Source organism: Plecotus auritus (assembly GCF_963455305.1).
Source record: "Plecotus auritus genome assembly, chromosome: X".
NCBI lineage: Eukaryota > Metazoa > Chordata > Mammalia > Chiroptera > Vespertilionidae > Plecotus > Plecotus auritus.
In genome coordinates, this window is record NC_137784.1 from 132666209 (window position 1) to 132686630 (window position 20422).

Genomic DNA, 20422 nt, shown 5'->3' on the forward strand with positions numbered 1-20422 from the left:
GGCGCGCGCGGGTCCCAGGGTTGCCCGAGGCAGCGGGTGGGGAGGAGCGGGGGTGGGGGGGGGGAAGAGAGGCGCGCGCTGCGGACGCGGCCATTGTGCGAGTGTGGGGGGGTCAGCTCGTCGGGCGGGGATCCCTGCAGCTCACGAGGCCCAGGCTGTGCGCTGAGCCTTCCCCCGACCCCGGAGAGGAGCGGCCCCGGCCCATGCGCCCCGCTGCCCGGCCCTCCCTGGGCGCCCCCGCCCAGCGCGGTGGTACGGTCCGGGTTTAAAAGGCCCCGGCGGCCGGGGGCCTGCCCAGTGTGTGGGCGGCGGCGGCGGCGGCGGTGGCTGCGGTGGTCGGGTTGGGGCAGAGGGCGCACGGCGCGGGGCGCGGCGGCGGGGGCGCGCCATCGGAGCCGGTGTGGGGCTCGGGGACCCGTCCACGTGGCTGGTGGGCGGCCACCCGGAGCCAGAGGCGGCGGCGGACGGCAGGTAGGTGGCCGCCATCCCCCGCCGCCCGTGGGGGGCAGCCTGCTCCGCGGCCCGGGGTTCGGGCAGCCCGAGGGTTCCGTCGGCCTTGAGGGGGTGGGGCCCTGCCTTTCCTCCTGCTCCTTGGGCGCAGGCCTGACTGGTCCTCCATGCCCCGCTCCAGTAGGGACGGCCACGCCGAGCCCAGCCCCCCTGCCCAATGGGGACCCTTTGTGGCGGAGGAGCGGCCTCTCCAAGGACTGCTGTGGCGCCTCCATCCACTAGGGTCCCCGTGGGTCGGCCGAGGGGTGCCCCTGGTGGGGGCAGGGCGAGCCTGGCGAACAGCACGGTGGGGGCATTGGGGCACTGGGGAACGGGCGCTGGAGCCATGTCTCTGCAAGGGGCGGTCTCCTCCTCGGGCACTGCTGCCTGGGCTGTAGCAGAGGGGTGTGCGTGCGTGTGACGCCCCAGGCTCCCACTTACAGGTGGAAGTTGGAATGGGGTGCTTGGGATGCAAATCCTGCCTCTCCAGGTCTTCCTCCTGACCTGTCCCGGCCCCCATTCCTATGCTTGTGTTCCTGCGGGGTGTGGAGGAGGTGAGGGTGCGCTGCTGCCTCTCTTCTCTCTGGCCTTTCTTTCTTCTCTGGCTGTTGCATTAGGGGTCTAGGATGCCGACCTGACAAAAGAGCCCTGGAAAGGTGATCAGTCTGAGCTGAAACTTTGCAGTTTCAAGCTGGGCCTGCTCCTTGTTCTAGCAAATGCATTTTTTTTCTGTTCTCTCTTCTGCACCTCCTTGGTTTGGTTCCTGGCACACACATCCCCGGCCCTCCCCCTCCCTGAAGCTGGGTACCTTGCATCTCCCTTGGGCTTGGGCACTGAGAGGGTAGCGCTAAGCCCTGCCTTGTTGGCTGCCCCGTTGGCTGCTATGACACTGCTGTGCAATCTTTGCCACCTGGATTTGGCAGGAGAGCTGGGTGTGGCCTGGGGGTGAAGACCCAGGCAAGCTGGGTACTGTCCTTACAGCCCGTACCCCATTTCCCCAAAGTCTCTATTTGGGGACTATGATCCCTTTCCATGGGGTTCCTTGGGCCCCCTGGCACCTCTCCTTCTCCAGCTAACCTCTGGATCTGGAAGGAGAGCCGCACAGGGCTGCCTGGGCCATCTGGCTGTGCCTGAGCAGAGCCTGACTTATGTCTGTCTCGGTGGTGCCTGGTTGGGGAGGGGGGGGGAGAGCAGGCGAGACTTGGCTTTGTGTTGCGATCGGTAGGCCAGACAGCAGGCTCCTGGACAGCCGGCTGAGAGAGGCCCTCGGGGTGAGGAGGCAGCTGGGGCCAGGAGTGGGAGTGTGGTGGTGGTACGGGGTCCAATCTTAGGCCTTGATGCCCCAGACCTCTGTCCTGAGGCCCCTGGTGGCAATGCCACTCTGGAGTGGTGTTCCCCCCCACTCCCTACCCTCCCCCCGCTTGTGATTGTTCTCTCCCTGCCTTTCCCCTTCCCCCAACTTGGGCGTGGGGCGTCTCTGTGGCCTGGGGTTTGCCTACTGTGGCTCTTGTGTGTGGCTAGCCGCCCTCAGCTCTGGGATCTGGTGTTCGGGTCTCATTCCAGGAGGGCCTCCCGCCTTGCCTTTCCCAGCATCTGGCTCTGCTGCCCCCTTGGGTGTGGCCCAGTTGAGGCGAGGCCTCCTGGCTCCTTTCCAGGGGTAGAGGGTTGGGGGGGTGGGGGATGATTGATGGCCCCCAAGCCTGCCTGCGCTCACTGCTCACTCACTCGCCCTGCTGGAGGCCCCTCCTCTCCCAGCCGAGGTCACCACCTGGGGCTCTGGCTCTGGCATGGTGGTGGGTGAATGAGTGACTCCCACCCACTGTGGCATGGAGCTTACCCTGCTGGGGTCCCGAGGCAGAAAGAGAGTTTGCAGCCTGGGCCAGGGGCCTCTTACTTGGTACTCCCCATCTCTCCTCAGGCTCTTTCCGGGAGCGCAGCCGCCGGCCATGCCCACTGTCTGCCTCCTCCCGCTGCTCCTCCTTGCCATGGGGGGGGCCTTGGGTGGCAGCAGGCCCTTCACTGCCTTCTCAGTGACAGACACCACACTCACCCACCTGGCTGTGCACCGGGTGACCGGGGAGGTATTTGTGGGGGCAGTGAACCGAGTCTTCAAGCTGGCCCCCAACCTGACTGAGCTGCGGGCCCACGTCACGGGGCCCGTCGAGGACAATGCTCGCTGCTACCCACCCCCCAGTATGCGTGTGTGCACCCACCGCCTGGCGCCCGTGGACAACGTGAACAAGCTGCTTCTCATAGACTACGCTGCCCGCCGCTTGGTGGCCTGCGGCAGCATCTGGCAAGGCATCTGCCAGTTTCTGCGCCTGGATGACCTCTTCAAGCTGGGCGAGCCCCACCACCGCAAGGAGCACTACCTCTCGGGGGCCCAGGAGCCCGACTCCATGGCCGGGGTCATCGTGGAGCAGGGTCAGGGGCCCAGCAAGCTGTTTGTAGGCACCGCCGTGGACGGCAAGTCTGAGTACTTCCCCACCCTGAGCTCCCGCAAGCTCATCAGCGACGAGGACAGTGCCGACATGTTTAGTCTGGTGGGTGAGCCTGCCTGTCTGTTCACCCTCCTCCCCTCGCCTCTCCTCCTGCTCCTCGAGAGCCAGCACCTGTGTCCCTCCTGCCTTCACTCTGTCCTGACTCCACCTCCAGGAGAGCCCAGGTCCTAGAGGGGACAAGCTCCTAAAGACAGGAGGATGGGCTGAGGCACAGGATGGGGCTGGTCTGGGCTCCTATGACTGTGTGGGGCAGGGGAGGTCATGAGGGAAGCCCCAGGGGAGCCATGTTTAGGAGCTGAGAGGCCAAAGTTTGGGAGGTAGGTGACAGAGCCAGGTCTCACTCCACACTTTCTCCTCGACCTGCTCTCCAGGTGTACCAGGATGAGTTTGTCTCCTCGCAGATCAAGATCCCCTCGGACACCCTGTCCTTGTACCCCGCCTTTGACATCTATTACATCTACGGCTTCGTGAGCGCCTCCTTCGTGTATTTCTTGACGCTGCAGCTGGACACCCAGCAGACGCTGCTGGACACAGCGGGCGAGAAATTCTTCACGTCCAAGATCGTGCGCATGTGCGCTGGGGACTCGGAGTTCTACTCCTACGTGGAGTTTCCCATCGGCTGCTCCTGGCGCGGCGTGGAGTACCGCTTGGTGCAGAGTGCGCACCTGGCCAAGCCCGGCCTGCTGCTGGCCCAGGCCCTGGGTGTGCCGGCTGACGAGGACGTCCTCTTCACCATCTTCTCACAGGGCCAGAAGAACCGGGCCAGCCCGCCCCGGCAGACCGTGCTCTGCCTCTTCACCCTCAGCACCATCAATGCTCACATCCGGCGCCGCATCCAGTCATGCTATCGGGGGGAGGGCACACTGGCCCTGCCCTGGCTGCTCAACAAGGAGCTGCCCTGCATCAACACTGTGAGCACAGCAGGCTTCAGCCCTGGCACATCCGCTTCTCCCTCTCAGGGACGCTTGTCCTCTCTCGTCCTCTCCCTGCATCTGCTGCTCCTCCTCCTCCTCCTCCCCTTGCCTGCCTTCTCACCGGCTCTCTTGGCGGCCACTCTCTGCTTGTGGATCACGCCCCCCTTTTCCTGCCCCTCTACCCATCCCCAGTTTGCTGCTTCTTGCTCCATCTCCTCGGTGTCCCTCACTGAGTTAGCAAACGTCTGCCAGCCTGTCCCATCTTTTATATATATATATATATATATATATATATATATATATACACACATTTTTATTGATTTCAGACAGGAAGGGAGAGGGAGAGAGAGACAGAAACATCAATGATGAGAGAGAATCATTGATTGGCTGCTTCCTGTATACCCTACCCTGGGGATCAAGCCTGCAACCCGGGTATGTGTCCTAACCGGGAATTGAACCATGACCTCCTTGCAGGCCCAGGCCTCGCTCTACGTTCCTGCTCCTGCACCCTCTCCTTCCACCGTCCGTCTCCCTCCTCCATCTCCTTCCTGCATGAGTACCTCCTCAGTCCCCAGTTTCCTGTGGGGTCCAGGGCAAGGGGTTGGTCTTAGCTGGTGGGGAACAACTTGCAGATCCTGCTCCCTTCCCTAATGTGGGGTCTCGTGGCCTCTGTCCAACTGCTGACCCCCCCCCCCCCCCCCCCGCCAAAGCTTCGACTCTCACACGCATTCCTGCTGTTTTCCCAGCCCATGCAGATAAATGGGAATTTCTGCGGGCTGGTGTTGAACCAGCCGCTGGGTGGCCTGCACGTGATCGAGGGGCTTCCCCTGCTGGCGGACAGCACTGATGGCATGGCTAGTGTGGCCGCCTACACCTACCACCAGCACTCCGTGGTCTTCATTGGCACGCGCAGTGGCAGTCTGAAGAAGGTACACCCTGGCCCCCTTGGCATGTAGACATGGGGGCAGACTGAGATCTGGGATGAGGGGTAGGGACAAGAATGTGCAGAAGAGCCCTGTGAGACCCTGGACAGTACACAGCCCGTAGGGGAAGGGGGACTTCCCAGGCTGCGCCCCAGGAGCCTGGCCAGGATCCATGGGCAACCCCCACAGCCATCCACCCCTACCAGCACCCATGCTAGCTTTGGCCTGAATCGCCTGCTTGCTATGGCTGTGGGAACAGAGACCAGACCTATCTTGGGGCGTCCCTGCCAGGAGAGCAGGTGGCTGTGGTTTAGCCATCGTTGCTAGGTCCTTAGTCAAATGAATGTGGACGTAATCGTCTTTGCCCTCCTGTCCGTTCTTGTGCAGCGGGGCCTCAGTTGCTGCTGTTCTGGGACCGGGGCTGGTGGGACATGGGGAGATGAGTCCCTGGGACCTCTGGCGTGTTCTAAAGGGACAGGAGTCAGGGCGGCTTCCGCTCCTCATCCTGTTTGCCAGGCAATTGCAGAGCTATCCCCAGGGGGACAGGGGAGGTGTCGGTGGCTGGGGGAAAGCTTTTGAAGGGAGCTGCTGAGGTCTCGGGTGAGCCTGCTCCCTTGGGGTATAATTCCCATCCCATACACTTCCCCCACTTAAAGCATACATTCCAGGGCTTTTAGTAAGTTCGCAGAGTTGTGCAACCCTAACCACCCCTCACCACCATCTCATTCCAAGACATTGTCATCACCCTAAAAACCTCTTCCCCTTTGGATGTCACCCCTGTACCCCATCCCTGGACATCAATAATATCTCTGTCTCTATCTCCTGGGAGTGCTTTCTGGCTGGCTGAGTCACCCCCGAGGACCTCCAGGGGCTGGCTTTTGAGCCCTCCATCCCCAGCCCCTGGGGATCAAGGGGTCAGGGGAAGTTCAAGTGCTGAGCCAGGCCCTGGCTTCAGCTCAGCCACAACTTGGGAAGTCCCTGGCCCTAGAGGAGGATGCCCGGGGGTGCATGGGGTGCTGCTGTGGCCTCAGACTGGCTTGTCGTCCCTCTTCCCTGGTCTTGTGGCCCCAGGTCCGAGTTGATGGCTCCCAGGACGCCCACCTGTACGAGACAGTGCCCGTGGTGGACGGCAGCCCCATACTCCGAGACCTGCTCTTCAGCCCCGACCACCAGCACATCTACCTCCTGAGTGAGAAGCAGGTGGGCCCGAGGCGGTGGTGGCGGGTGGCTGTGTGGGGGCGGGGCGGGTGCTGACAAGGTTGTCCCCAGGTGAGCCAGCTCCCAGTGGAGACGTGCGAGCAGTACTCGAGCTGCGCAGCCTGCCTGGGCTCCAGGGACCCACACTGTGGCTGGTGTGTGCTGCAGCACAGGTGAGGGAGACCGGGTGGGGCTGGGTGGTGACGATGGCTCAGGGAGGCTCTGCTCCTGGGAGAAGCCACCAGGCATGTTGGTTGGGGAGGGCGGTACCTGCCCTTGCCCGCATGTTCACGTCTCCCAGGCCGGCCCTTGTGGCCTCCCCCTTCCTCCCCTTCCACTCTCTCCAGCTAACAAGCAGAATCTCCACCCCATGGGCCAAGGTACTGTGGGCTGGGCCAGCTGTCCCCTTTTCCCCCAGGCTCCCAGTGAGCCTTGGACAGAGCCCTCCCAGGGCAGATGCGGTATGGGCTCTGGCTGACCCCACGCAGATGCTGTCGAGAAGGGGCCTGTCCGGGCGCCTCAGCCCCACATGGCTTTGCAGAAGAGCTGAGCAAGTGTGTCCAGGTGCGGGTCCGGCCCAACAACGTGTCAGTGACATCGCCCGGGGTGCAGGTAAGTGGAGTGGCGAGCAAGTGGGGTGTGGGGTGGGGCGTGGGGGCCAATCCAGGTGCGTGTTGAGGGGTGCCTCCTGCTGAGTCCCCTGCCTTCCGCAGCTGACCGTGGCCATGCGCAATGTGCCAGACCTCAGCGCAGGCGTGAGCTGTGCCTTCGAGGAGGTGGCGGAGAATGAGGCCGTACTGCTGCCCTCCGGGGAGTTGCGCTGCCCCTCACCCTCTCTCCAGGAACTCCGGGCTCTCACCAGGGGGCATGGTCAGTGGCTGGGCTGCTCGGGAGGGGGCACTCTCTGTCCCCGGCTGGCTCACGGCCACCCTTGGCCTTGCTGCAGGGGCCACGCGCACTGTGCGGCTGCAGCTGCTCTCCAAGGAGACAGGTGTGCGGTTCGCCGGGACCGACTTTGTCTTTTACAACTGCAGCGTCCATCAGTCGTGAGTAGTGGCCTTGCTGACCTCTGCCCCCACGTCGCTTCATCCCTTGCTGCGCTGTGCAGGCCTCAGATGGGCCCTGGCGCCTTCTTCCTTCGGTTTCCCCTATGTCCCCTAGGAGGGGTGGCGAGGGGGCAGCCTGGCCTTCTCTGTTGTTTCTGAAGCCTTTCTCTCCGCCCCCTGCCCCCAGGTGCATGTCCTGCGTTGGCAGCCCTTACCCCTGCCACTGGTGTAAGTACCGCCACGTGTGTACCAGCCACCCCCACGAGTGCTCCTTCCAGGAGGGCAGGGTCCACAGCCCCGAGGTGAGGCGGGTGCCGCGCGCGAGGGGGCTGGGCTCCGTGTGGGCTGGCCTCTGGCTTCTCTGCCTTTGATTCTCCTTGGTTCCTTGGAGCCTCCTCAATGCGGGGCCGGTGCCCTGCTGGGCCAGGATGGCAGCAGTTGGTGTGTGGCTGATGGGCGTTCTCCCTCCTCCCCAAGGGCTGCCCTGAGATCCTTCCCAGCGGGGACCTCCTGATCCCAGTGGGTGTCATGCAACCCCTTACTCTGCGGGCCAAGAACCTGCCGCAGCCACAGTCAGGCCAGAAGAACTATGAGTGTGTGGTCCGGGTCCAGGGGCGGCAGCAGCGCGTGCCCGCCGTGCGCTTCAACAGCAGCAGCGTGCAGTGCCAGAACGCCTCGGTGAGGCCCCGTGCCCTGCCCCCCCCCCGGCCTGTGCCCCGCACCCCCACCTGTGCCCCACTCCCCCGGCCTGTGCACCCCCTCTCCCTGGCCTGTGCCCAGCTCACTGACCGGCCTGGGAGGTAGCTGTGGCAGGGCACCTTCTGAGGGGTCGTGCGGTCCCTCTCCCCCAGTACTCCTATGAAGGTGACGAGTATGGTGACATCGAGCTGGACTTCTCTGTGGTCTGGGATGGAGATTTCCCTATCGACAAGCCTGCCACCTTCCGAGGTGAGGGGCAAGATGGGGCATAGGTTCCTGACCAGCGTGGGCTCACTGGTTGAGCATCGACCTATGAACCAGGAGGTCCCGGTTCAATTCCTGGTCAAGGGCACATGCCCAGGTTGTGGGCTTGATCCCCAGTGGGGGGTGTGCAGGAGGCAGCTGATCAATGATTCTCATCATTGATGTTCCTCTCTCTCTCTCTCTCTCTCCCTCTCCCTTCCTCTCTGAAATCAATAAAAATGTATTAAAAAAAAAAAAAAGGTGGGGCGGAGGAGCTTGCCTCCTGGGGCAGAATTGGCACAAGCTAGGGCCAGGTCTAATAGGGGGACCCTTAGTGGCCCTGGCTCCCCATAGCCTCCCCCAGCAGTGCCCCCTGTATCCGCAGCTATCCTGTATAAATGCTGGGCACAGCGACCCAGCTGCGGCCTCTGCCTCAAGGCCGACCCCCGCTTCAACTGTGGCTGGTGCGTCTCGGAGCACAGGTGCCAGCTGCGTGCCCACTGTCCAGCCCCCAAGACCAACTGGATGCACCCAAGCCAGAAGGGCACCCGCTGTAGCCACCCCCGCATCACCCAGGTTAGCCTCCCACATATTCCGCATACGAGGCACCCAGTGGTCTGGCTCGCCCTCTCACCTCCTGTCCTGCTCTTCAGATTCACCCACTCATGGGGCCCAAGGAGGGAGGCACCCGAGTCACCATCGAGGGTGAGAACCTAGGCCTCACCTACCGAGAGGTAGGCCTTCGGGTGGCCGGTGTGCGTTGCAATTCCATTCCCGCTGAGTACATCAGTGCCGAGAGGTGAGTGTGGCTGGGCAGGGACCCAGGCTGCTGGCTTCGAGGCTGGCCCTGACCTTCTCTGTCCCCTAGGATAGTGTGCGAGATGGAGGAGTCGCTGGTGCCCAGCCCACCGCCGGGGCCCGTGGAGCTGTGTGTAGGCGACTGTTCTGCTGACTTCCGCACGCAATCAGAGCAGTTCTACAGCTTTGTGGTGTGTGAACTGCCCGGCCCTTCCCACACCCACCCCTTCTGAGGGCGCGCGACCCGCACTGGGCTGCCTCCTCCCTCCCCTCAGGGCTGCTTCTCCCACAGACCCCGACATTCGACCGTGTGCATCCCAGTCGGGGCCCGGCTTCTGGGGGCACGAGGCTCACCATCTCTGGAAGTTCTCTAGATGCCGGCAGCACTGTCACAGTGATCGTGAGAGATGGCGAGTGCCAGTTTGTGAGGTGGGTAGGGCCCTGCCAGTCTTGGGATGGGCATTTGGTTGCCCGGTGAGGGCCCTGTAAGTAGCCCTTACTCAAAGCTCTCCACTTGCCCTGTAGGAGGGATGCCGAAGCAATCGTGTGTATCTCGCCCATTTCCACCCTGGGCCCCAGCCAGGCCCCCATCACCCTGGCCATTGACCGTGCTAACATCTCCAGCCCCGGAGTTCTCTACACCTACACCCAGGACCCTACTGTCACTCGCCTTGAGCCCACCTGGAGTATAATCAAGTAAGATCCTAGAGAGAACGAGTCCCAAGCTCCTGTCCTGGGGCCTTACCTGATGGCTGGGCCCTTGGGCATCAAATTACACCTCCTCTAAGCTGGAGCCCTTAGCCAGGCTGGCCTGACTCAGTGGTTGAGCATCGACCTATGAACCAGGAGGTCACGGTTTGATTCCCAGTCAGGGCACACGTCTGGATTGTGGGCTTGGTCCCTAGTAAGGGACACGCAGGAGGCAGCCAATCAATGATTCTCTCTCATCATTGATGTTTCTCTTTCTCCCTCTCCCTCCCACTCTGAAATAAATAATAAAACTATGTTAAATCTGAGCCCTTATTGGCAGAGGGGGCAGGGTCCTCCTGACACAGAGCACCTGGCACCTGCCCAGTGACCTGAGGTGTGGGAGGCCCCAGGCTCCCACTGCAGCCTTCATAGCTCTCCAGGGCTGGGCTGGGGGCATTGGGGGACAGAGTCTGAGGCCCCTCCTCCCTGTCCCCAGCGGAAGCACTGCCATCACTGTCAGTGGGACCCACCTGCTGACAGTCCAAGAGCCCCGGGTCCGGGCCAAGTACCGAGGCATCGAGACCACCAATGTGAGTGCCAGCTGCCCTCGCCCCGCCCCTGCCCCTGCCATGCATGGTCTCATGTGCTGGACTGCCTGCCTTTGTCCACACAGACGTGCCAGGTTATCAACGACACTGCCATGCTGTGTAAGGCCCCTGGCATCTTCCCAGGGCGGCCCCAGCCACGGGCACAGGGCGAGCACCCTGATGAGTTTGGCTTCCTGCTGGACCACGTACAGACAGCCCGCTCCCTCAACCGGTCCTCCTTCACCTACTACCCTGACCCCAGCTTTGAGCCACTTGGGCCCTCCGGCGTCCTGGATGTCAAACCTGGCTCCCACGTGGTGTTGAAGGTGCTGGTGGGGCGCAGGGGCTGGGAGGGGTGGAGCAGGGGGGGGGCCCTGGCTGACTGTGCCCTCCACACACAGGGCAAAAACCTGATCCCCGCGGCAGCGGGCAGCTCCCGCCTCAACTACACCGTGCTGATTGGGGGCCAGCCATGTGCACTCACCGTCTCGGACACGCAACTCCTGTGTGACTCACCCAGCCAGACGGGCCGGCAGCCTGTCATGGTGGGTAGGGGGTGGGAAGGCCACCAGGGGCCTGTGGGGGCGGTTGTGGGGGTCAGCTCATGGTGAGCCTCTTCCCGCAGGTGCTGGTGGGTGGCCTGGAGTTCTGGCTGGGCACCCTACACATCACAGCCGAGCGGGCGCTGACCCTGCCGGCCATGGTGGGGCTGGCGGCCGGGGGCGGGCTCTTGCTGCTGGCCATCACCGCTGTGCTGGTCGCCTACAAGCGCAAGACTCAGGATGCAGACCGCACGCTCAAGCGGCTCCAGCTCCAGATGGACAACTTGGAGTCCCGCGTGGCTCTGGAATGCAAGGAAGGTGCCTGGAGTGGGGTTGCAGTGCGGGGTGGGGGTGCGGGGTACCGGCCTCCTCTTGGTCTGCTCACTCTTCCTCCCTGCCCCTCCCAGCCTTTGCCGAGCTGCAGACAGACATCAACGAGCTGACGAACCACATGGACGTGGTGCAGATCCCGTTCCTGGACTACCGGACCTATGCTGTGCGCGTGCTCTTCCCAGGCATCGAGGCCCACCCAGTGCTCAAGGAGCTGGATGTGAGCCCCTACCTGGCCTGCCTGCGCCCTGCCATCCCCAGGGCCACTGCGCCACTGTCTGACGCCCCCTGTCCCTCACAGACGCCCCCTAATGTCGAGAAGGCTCTGCGCCTGTTCGGGCAGCTGCTACACAGCCGCGCCTTCGTGCTCACCTTCATTCACACGTTGGAGGCCCAGAGTAGCTTCTCCATGCGGGACCGCGGCACCGTGGCTTCGCTCACCATGGTGGCCTTACAGAGCCGCCTCGATTACGCCACGGGGCTGCTCAAGCAACTGCTGGCAGACCTCATCGAGAAAAACCTTGAGAGCAAGAACCATCCAAAGCTGTTGCTGCGCAGGTACGACCCAACCCCAGCCCTATCCTCCGCCAGCCTGCCCCCTGAACCGCCCCATCCCCTGCCCGGCTGGGGCCCCAGTAACCTTTGCGCCCTAGGACGGAGTCAGTGGCTGAGAAGATGCTTACCAACTGGTTCACGTTCCTGCTGCATAAGTTTCTGAAGGTGCACTGGGCAGGAGGGCTGCGGGCAGGGGAGGTGGGGAGGCAGCTGGCGATGGGACAGGCAGCCACGTGCCCGCCTCTCACTGCAGGAGTGCGCTGGGGAGCCGCTCTTCCTGCTCTACTGTGCCATCAAGCAGCAGATGGAGAAGGGCCCCATCGACGCCATCACAGGCGAGGCGCGCTACTCCCTGAGTGAGGATAAGCTCATTCGGCAGCAGATTGACTACAAGACGCTGGTGAATGGGGGGCCTGGTGGGTGGGGCTCTGGGTGTGGGGGGAAGCCCAGGACCCACCCTGCACTTCTCCTCGCCCACAGACCCTGTACTGCGTGTGCCCGGAGAGTGAGGGCAGCGCTCAGGTCCCCGTGAAGGTTCTCAACTGCGACAGCATCACCCAGGCCAAAGACAAGCTGCTGGATGCCGTGTACAAGGGCATCCCCTACTCCCAGCGTCCCAAGGCCGAGGACATGGACCTGGGTGAGGCCTCCCCTCTCCTCCCTCCCTGGACTCTGTCTTTTGAGTGGAGTGGGCCCGGGGTCTCGGGGGACACTGGACAGGATCTCAAGGGCTGTCTGTGGCCCACAGAGTGGCGCCAGGGCCGCATGGCCCGCATCATCCTCCAGGATGAGGATGTCACCACCAAGATCGAGTGTGACTGGAAGAGGGTCAACTCGCTGGCCCACTACCAGGTGAGGGGCCGGGGCCCCGCTCACCCCCAGGGCCACCTGGGAGCTGTGGCCCTGCCCTGATGACACAGGAGCAGGGTCCTGGCTCCCTTCCTCCTCAGGGAGCCTCGGGAGCTTTTCTGTACACACCACAGGGTCTGGACGGGGGGTGACCTGGGCCCCTGGGCTCCTCAGCTGCCTGCACTGCCCCCTTTCTCTCTGGGGTCTCCAGGTGACAGATGGTTCCTTGGTGGCACTGGTGCCCAAACAAGTGTCCGCCTATAACATGGCCAACTCCTTCACCTTTACCCGCTCCCTCAGCCGCTACGGTAGGTGTCCTGTGTGGTGGCCTCCATGTGCCCTATGAGGCTGTGACCTGGGCCTTGGCATTGGAAGGTCTCCAGTTCCTTAGAGCTTAGTAGTGGGGTGGGCCAGCAAGAGCATACAGGTCCCCTCAGCCTGCTGGGCCCCCAGGACAGAGTGGGGCAAGCGCGCCCAGTGGTGGCTGGTGGGGCCCCGCTGCCTAAGGGGCCAACTGGTCCTCTGCCCCAGAGAGCCTGCTTCGCACGGCCAGCAGCCCCGACAGCCTCCGCTCTCGGGCACCCATGATCACACCTGATCAGGAGACGGGCACCAAGCTGTGGCACCTGGTGAAGAACCACGACCACGCCGACCACCGCGAGGGGGACCGTGGCAGCAAGATGGTCTCCGAGATCTACCTGACGCGGCTGCTGGCCACCAAGGTGCGGGCCTGCCCCGGGCCACCCTGCTCACTGCCAAGCCTCTGTCCCCGTCCATCCCCCTCTATCCCGCTGTGGGGACATCCCGACCCGGCTCCCTCATGGCCTGTATGTTTGCTGTCCCCCTGCAGGGCACGCTGCAGAAGTTTGTGGATGACCTCTTTGAGACGGTGTTCAGCACAGCGCACCGGGGCTCGGCCCTGCCCCTGGCCATCAAGTACATGTTCGACTTCCTCGATGAGCAGGCCGACCAGCGCCAGATCAGTGACCCTGACGTACGCCACACCTGGAAGAGCAACTGGTACTGCCCTGTTCCCTCCTGCTGCCGGCCCCTCTAGGGGTGGGTGGTCGGAAGAGGCTGCTGGCTTTGCCAAGACTCAGTCGGGGCAACTGATGGGAGCTGGAGTGGTCATCCAGGCAGGAGAGGACCAGCATCCAAGGTGGAAGCAAGCAAAGAGGGCGAGTGAGCGCAATTCGGAGGTGGGCTCTGTAGGGCATGTGACTGGGGTAGTGAGGCCAGTACCCAGCAGTGGCCCTTAGCCCTCAGGGCCTTGCTTGGGATGGAGATGCTGGTAACTCAGCCCATGGGGTAGCTCTTTTTTTAAGAAATATATTTTTATTGGTTTCAGAGAGGAAGGGAGAGGGAGAGCAAGATAGAAACATCAATGATGAGAGAGAATCATTGATCAGCCGCCTCCTGCACGCCCCCTACTGGGGATCGAACCCACAACCCGGGCATGTGCCCTGACCTGGAATCAAACCATGACCTCCAGGTTCATAGGTTGATGCTCAACCCCTGAGCCAAGCCTGCCGGGCCCCATGTGGTAGCTCTTTATGTCTCTGGCAGAAACTTAAAGAAAAGGCTGTTAACCCTAAACGTGTCACTCTTGCTGCTCTGGGCAAGACGTGGGCTGGCCAGCCAGGAACCATGGAGGGGAAGGGCACTGGGAGGGTGCTTCTGGGAGACGACGGAGCTGCGGGTGTGTGTCCGTCCATGCAGCCTGCCCCTGCGCTTCTGGGTGAATGTGATCAAGAATCCGCAGTTTGTGTTCGACATCCACAAGAGCAGCATCACGGATGCCTGCTTGTCAGTGGTGGCCCAGACCTTCATGGACTCCTGCTCCACATCCGAGCACCGCCTGGGCAAGGACTCGCCCTCTAATAAGCTGCTCTATGCCAAGGACATCCCGAACTACAAGAGTTGGGTGGAGAGGTGGGCCCTGCCCTGTGGCCCCAGGTTGTGGGGAGGTGGAACCGAGCAGTCCAAGGGAGCTGCCGTGGGTGGAGGGAGGCAGGAGCTGCCCCTCTGTGGGCTGGCTTCTCTGAGGTGGGCCAACTACAGGAAAAAGGCCCAGAGGCTGGCCTGGCAGCCAGGGCAGGGACTTTGACTTTTGTGCCGCCTGCCCATGTGTGTGACCTCAGGGTCCCAACAGGTACTACCGGGACATTGCAAAGATGGCATCCATCAGTGACCAGGACATGGATGCCTACCTCGTGGAGCAGTCCCGCCTCCATGCCAGCGACTTCAGTGTCCTAAGTGCACTCAGTGAGCTCTACTTCTATGTCACCAAGTACCACCAGGAGGTGTGTGCTGTTCCCGGGGTGACAAAGGCAGGGGGCTTGGTGGGAGTCGAGGAGTGCCACAAGGATGTGGAGGGGACAGAGGGGACAGGCAGCCCATCTTTTATTTTAATACTAGAGGCCCAGTGCATGAAATTCTTGCATGGAGGGTAAGGGGGTTCCTCAGCGCGGCCTGGGCCCTCTTGCAATCTGGGACCACTCACCCTAACCACTAGCCTGCCTGCCTGTCTGCTTGCTCGCCTGCCTGCCTGCCTGCTCACCCCTAACTGCTCTCCTGACTGCCTGCTCAGTATGCGTCATTGTGACCAGTCATTCTGCCGTAATGGTTGCTTAGGCTTTTATATATATAGATATCTTCATTGATTTCAGAGAGGAAGGGAGAGGGAGAAATAGAAACTCCAAAGATGAGAGAGAATCATTGATGGGCTGCCTCCTGCACTCCCCACATTGGGGATGGAGCCCGCAACCCAGGCATGTGCCCTGACCAGGAATCGAATCCAGGACCTCCTGGTTCATAGGTTGATGCTCAAGCACTGAGCCACACCGGCCAGGCAGGAGCCTATCTGTTAGATTGCTCACGATCACTCCCCTAAGCAGGCCCCTAGACCCAGCACACATGACATTTGCCTTGATGCTGGGATTTGAAGGACCCAGAAGAGAAGCCACTGGCTAGAGTACAAAGTTCTGGTTGGGCAAGAGTTGAGGGCCAGGGGCATTGGGAGGGACAGGCTGAGGGGATTGGGGCCAGAAGGTGGGCATGGACAGCCCTTTCTAGGGCTTGTGGGATTTGTGACTGGAGGTGGCAGGAGGCAAGGGACATAGAGGTGTGGGCCTCGGGATGTATTCTTGGCTGAAGATAAGGATTTGTGAGCCAGGACATGGTCCTGAAGACCCTGAGCCTGAATGAGCTCAGCCAGGGCAGCTGGGAGTGGGTGCAGAGGGGCAAGGGACATAGAGGTGTGGGCCTCGGGATGTATTCTTGGCTGAAGATAAGGATTTGTGAGCCAGGACATGGTCCTGAAGACCCTGAGCCTGAATGAGCTCAGCCAGGGCAGCTGGGAGTGGCCCGAGCACTGAGCTCTGAGGCCCTGGGACACTCAGAGGTGGCAGAGAAGAAAGGGAGTAGGTAGCGGAGACAGAAGAGGGGGTGGCCAGCGGTTGGGACGGACCCCAACAGTACAGAGCTGATCCCGGAACATGTATGAGAAACCCCGCCCCCCATGGAGGAGGGTCAGGGAGGAGAGAGCGCTCAGCTGTCAGGTGCTGCTGATGGTCAAGGAGCGAGGGCCTGAGAATGTTGGCCGGCTTTGGTGACAAGATCGTGGAGACCTGAACAAGAGAGGTTTTTTTTGCGGGGGAGGAATTAAGGGGATGAGAAAGGGAGATCAGGAACGGAAAGTCCAGACCACTTGTGGGAGGGCCGCATTCTGGCTGTGGAGAGAGAGGAGGAGAAAGTTCTGCAGCTGAGGCAGATCTGGGGTGGAGGAGATGAGGGTGTGTTCAGAGGTGAGAGATTGGAGCCTTTCCCATGCGCCTAGGGCTGCAGGTGAGGAGGGATGCGCTAAGGCAGGAGGGAGGGAAGAGCTCAAGACCTCCAGGGCAGCGGCTTTGCCCGGGAGCAACCCGCCTCCCACTTGGAACCTAGCTCTGGGCCTCCCTCCCGCAGGTTCTCACCGCCCTGGACAGAGACGCCTCATGTCGGAAGCATAAGCTGCGCCAGAAGCTGGAACAGATCATCAGCCTCATGTCCAGCAACAGCTAAGGGTGGCGGAGCCGGTGAGGAGGGGGCTTCCCGGTCCTGGGTCGTCGTCCTGTCGAGGGGGGGCTCACGCCTGGGGCTCAGGGCTGAGCCCGGGATTGGGTGGCACAGGCCAGGTCACCGGGCCAATATGCCCCCGAACCCCCTTCATTAGTGCCTTGCTTTGGGCCCTGCAGGCGGGGAGGGGGTGACAGGACCTAGCCCCCCACCCCAGCAGCAGCAATACCCCCAGCCTCCTGCCCTTGTGCCCAGGTGTGTGACAGCCCCTGCCCCCCTTACTATTTATACCCCCAACCACCTATTTATTTAATTTATCTCCACCTCACCGCCTCCATCTGTAAATACCCCCCCTCTCCCGGGATGTTGCCAACCTCATTCTCTTCCTTGAGTTGTCCTGACCCTGTGACACCATCAGCCTTGGCACCTCGCCCTTTGCCATGGCCTTGGCACCAGCAGCGCTTGGGGTGATGCACCCTAAGGTGCCCTCGGACTGTGGTTGTGCCAAGGGGTCCCCTGCAGCCGGACCACAGCGTCCCCCTACAAACCTCTTGGGACTTGGACTGTGCATCCTCACAGGGCCCCGTTCTCTCCAAGCACCTGAGAGCTGTAACTAGACGTTCCGGGGCCTGACCTGGGCCTGGGGCTCCAGAACTTTCTCCTGGCCCTACTGCCAAACCTCCTCAGTGTTGTCTGACTTGCCTTGGACCCTCATCCTTAGCTGCCCTGTTCTGCGCCCGCCCCAAGGGGCCGAGGCGGCAGTGCCTTACTCCTTTGTGTTTTTGCCTCTTTCGAGGAATCTGGCCCCCATCTCGAGGTCCCGGAAACCCCACTCTCTCCTCTTTTGTTGCATGAGTTTTCCTTTGTTCATGTACATTCTTTTCCTAATTAAACATTGGGAAAATGGAGTCCGTGTGGCTTTTCTCTCGGGGCAGGTGGGTGGTCGGGGAACATGGGGAGCAGGCAGGGAACATGGGGAGCAGGCGGGGGACTGCAGGATGCCTTTGTGGGAGAAGGGTAACACATTGCAGGGTTCCTGGGGATTTAACGAGATCCAGGGCCATGTCCAGCTCATCAGCAAGTGCTGGTGGCTCTACCTTCAAGAGCCATTCAGAATCTGCTCCCTTCTTTCCACCTCTACTGCCCCCAGCCTGGTCTAAGCGCCCTGTCTCTGGCCTGGACGCCCGACTATCCCCGTGCCTGCCTTGCCCGCCCTCGGCCTATTCTCAACCTGAGAGGCACTGGCATCCTGTTAAGATATAAGGTGGGTCTTGTCCTGCTCTGTTCAGAACCCTTCAGTGGCTTCATTGCACTTAAACTCCTTCATATCTGACAACTCCTTACTGTCCCAGTTGTATCTCCTTCACGATACGCCTACCTACCTCTTAACCCCCCGCCACACGCACCTGTTACAGTGATGCAGGTGCAGAGAAAGTGGGATGCGATTTTAAATAGAGTGGCCAGGGCCCGGCCGGCGTGGCTCAGTTTGTGGAGAGCGACTACAGTGTTTGGACAGGTTCAAGCCTCGGACTAATGAGCGGGCACAGTCCTCTCATGGCCATGTGCAAGTCCCAGCTTGGAGGGCAGCCCTCCCAGCACAATTACAGCCAACAGCTATAGTTGTAAGCTTGAACCTATGGTCCGAACATGTGGCCTCACATGCCTAAGTGATATAGGCTGCAAGGAAACAAATCTTGATCAGGTGCATGTAATTGAGTAGGATCAACACCCAGGAGAATGTTATAAACATCTTGACCATGCCATTACTTTGCCTCGTGGCATCTGGCTATAAAATAAAGACACGGTTTGTAGTAGGTGGCGCTGCTGGGTCCCCATCAGGGAAGCAGCGTCCCACCAAGTCCCAGCTTTCCTTCTCTTGTCTATTTTTTCTCAATCCTTCACCGCCCCCACTCAGGTTCACCAAACCTGGCTGAGCTGGTGCGACACATAAGGCACCCTGGGGCTGAGTATGCCATAGCCGTGCCGACTCGCCACAAGCGCTGACCTATGAACCAGGAGATCATGGTTTGATTCCTGGTCAGGGCACATGCCTGGGTTGCGGCCTCAATCCCAAGTGGGGGGAGTGCAGGAGGCAGCTGATTGATGACTCATCATCAATGTTTCTAGTTCTCTCCCTTCCTCTCTAAAATCAATAAAAATGTATCTATTTTTAAAATCACCATTGTGAAATTGCAGAAACTAAGCCAATGAGGTGATTTCTAACCTCGGGCGGAAAGAAGAAACCCCAAGAATTGAACGAAATCATTTGGGGTAAAGGAAGAGGAGAGCACAGTAGATAGTGGTGTCAAAGAGCTGAATTCTCATCTATCCATCAATAGTTAAGGTCTTAAGAATGATTTCTAAAAAAAAAAAAAGAAGAATTTCTTTTAAAAAAGGTAAAGAGAAAGAGACCGTCCCTACCCTAGCTGATTTGGCTCAGTGGATAGAGCGTCAGCCTATGGACCGAAGGGTTCCGTGAGCACATACCCCAGTTGCAGGCTCAGTCCCCAGTGGGGGGCCTGCAGGAGGCAGCCGATCAATGATTCTTTCTCATCATTGTAGTTTCTATTTCTCCCTCTCCCTTCCTCTCTGAAATAAATACAAATTTAAAAAGAAAATCTGATTTTTAAAAAAAGACACCCTCCCTGTAGCCACTACAGCAGCTGCACGCTGTCAGGTGAGATGCTTCATTGTCGTCATGACCACCAGCAGTATCCCCATCGACATACCTCTCTCCCTCCAGCTCACAATGTTCTCCAAGTTCTCCAGTGGCAGACTGTTCACACAAGTGGAGTAACAGGGACTGCCCTGACCCTGCCACTGACTTGAAAGAACCCCCCCAAACCAGACACAATATATGAAACACAGGCTGTAAAGAAAATGGGCGTCAAGCAATGAAGGACAGTGCTGTGTGGGAGACGAGAAACAGGAGGTGTGCCCTGCCTTAGCCCCAGGTCTGTGTGGGGAGGGGGTTTCCTGGCAGAGGCCAGTGGCCACCCCGCATTTAGGAGAAGGAACTGAAGTTCTCAGCACCTGGAGTTTGGGGGGTTGAGGCCCAGAGGGAAGAGTGGCAGAGGGCGAGAACCCTGCGTATCCACAGAGGGTCCCCCTGGAGTGTCCCACTGACCACTGATCAGCACAAGTGCGTGAGGGGACTGCGTGAGGCTGGGCAATAACCACGGAAGGGGTGAAAGGTATGGCTGCCCAGCGCTCACGCAGGACAGGGACTGGGTGGTGGCTGTCCCCAGTGGCCAGGATGGCAGACCTCATGATTCGGGAGGCATCGGGCAGGGTGCTCAGCAGGGTCTTGCCTCAATAGTGTGGGGAAAATGACTCCTATACAGAAAGGGCCCACACACAAAATCTCTAAAGTATTCAGCTATTTCTAAGTCACTTAGCATCCAGAGCAACGCTCAAAAAAGTATGTCTAGGACAGTGGTCGGCAAACTCATTAGTCAACAGAGCCAAATATCAACAGTACAACGATTGAAATTTCTTTTGAGAGCCACATTTTTTAAACTTAAACTTCTTCTAACGCCACTTCTTCAAAATAGACTCGCCCAGGCTGTGGTATTTTGTGGAAGAGCCATACTCAAGGGGCCAAAGAGCTGCATGTGGCTCGCAAGCCGCAGTTTGCCGACCACAAGCTAGGACTATATAGATATCCAGCACTGCCCTATCTGGTTTGGCTCAGTGGATAGAGCGTCAGCCTGCAGACTGAAGGGTCCTGGGTTCGATTCCGGGCAAGGACACATGCCTGGGTTGCAGGCTCCATCGCCAGTAGGGGGCGTGCAGGAGGCAGCCGATCAATTATTCTCTCTCATTGATGTTTCCCTCTCTCTCTCCCTCTCCCTTCCTCTCTGAAACCAATAAAAATATATTTTAAAAAGAGATATCCAGCACTCAAGGGAAAATCATGTCTGGCATCCAATCTAAAATAACCAGGCATGCAGAGAAGCACCAAAATACAACCTCATAACGAGAAAGGATATTAACCAACGGA

At 60.3% G+C, this 20422-nt stretch overlaps 1 protein-coding gene across 3 annotated transcripts; it reads left to right on the forward strand.

The window, feature by feature from the left end:
- Positions 1-340: 340 nt before the first annotated feature.
- On the forward strand, positions 341-17326 carry PLXNA3 (plexin A3). 3 transcript variants are annotated; one of them, XR_013959805.1, is made up of 33 exons: positions 341-471; positions 2408-3032; positions 3362-3901; positions 4651-4833; positions 5899-6027; positions 6097-6197; positions 6513-6636; positions 6738-6894; positions 6971-7070; positions 7258-7372; positions 7548-7748; positions 7922-8018; positions 8398-8588; positions 8666-8811; positions 8881-9001; positions 9103-9239; positions 9336-9506; positions 9997-10090; positions 10174-10413; positions 10489-10632; positions 10713-10947; positions 11037-11179; positions 11261-11517; positions 11613-11679; positions 11768-11914; positions 11995-12154; positions 12263-12366; positions 12575-12671; positions 12966-13085; positions 13214-13383; positions 14083-14295; positions 14516-14666; positions 16330-17320. XR_013959805.1 is itself a non-coding variant. In XM_080653624.1 (33 exons), exons 2-33 carry the CDS (start codon positions 2436-2438, stop codon positions 16423-16425), a joined length of 5619 nt encoding a protein of 1872 aa, XP_080509750.1. In that variant the 5' UTR covers positions 341-471; positions 2408-2435; the 3' UTR covers positions 16426-17326. The 3 variants fall into 3 exon arrangements, 2 of the variants coding, with proteins under 2 accessions (XP_080509750.1, XP_080509749.1); XM_080653624.1 differs by having other exon boundaries at positions 12895-13085; positions 16330-17326; XM_080653623.1 differs by having other exon boundaries at positions 11037-11517; positions 12895-13085; positions 16330-17326.
- The last annotated feature ends 3096 nt before the right edge of the window (positions 17327-20422 follow it).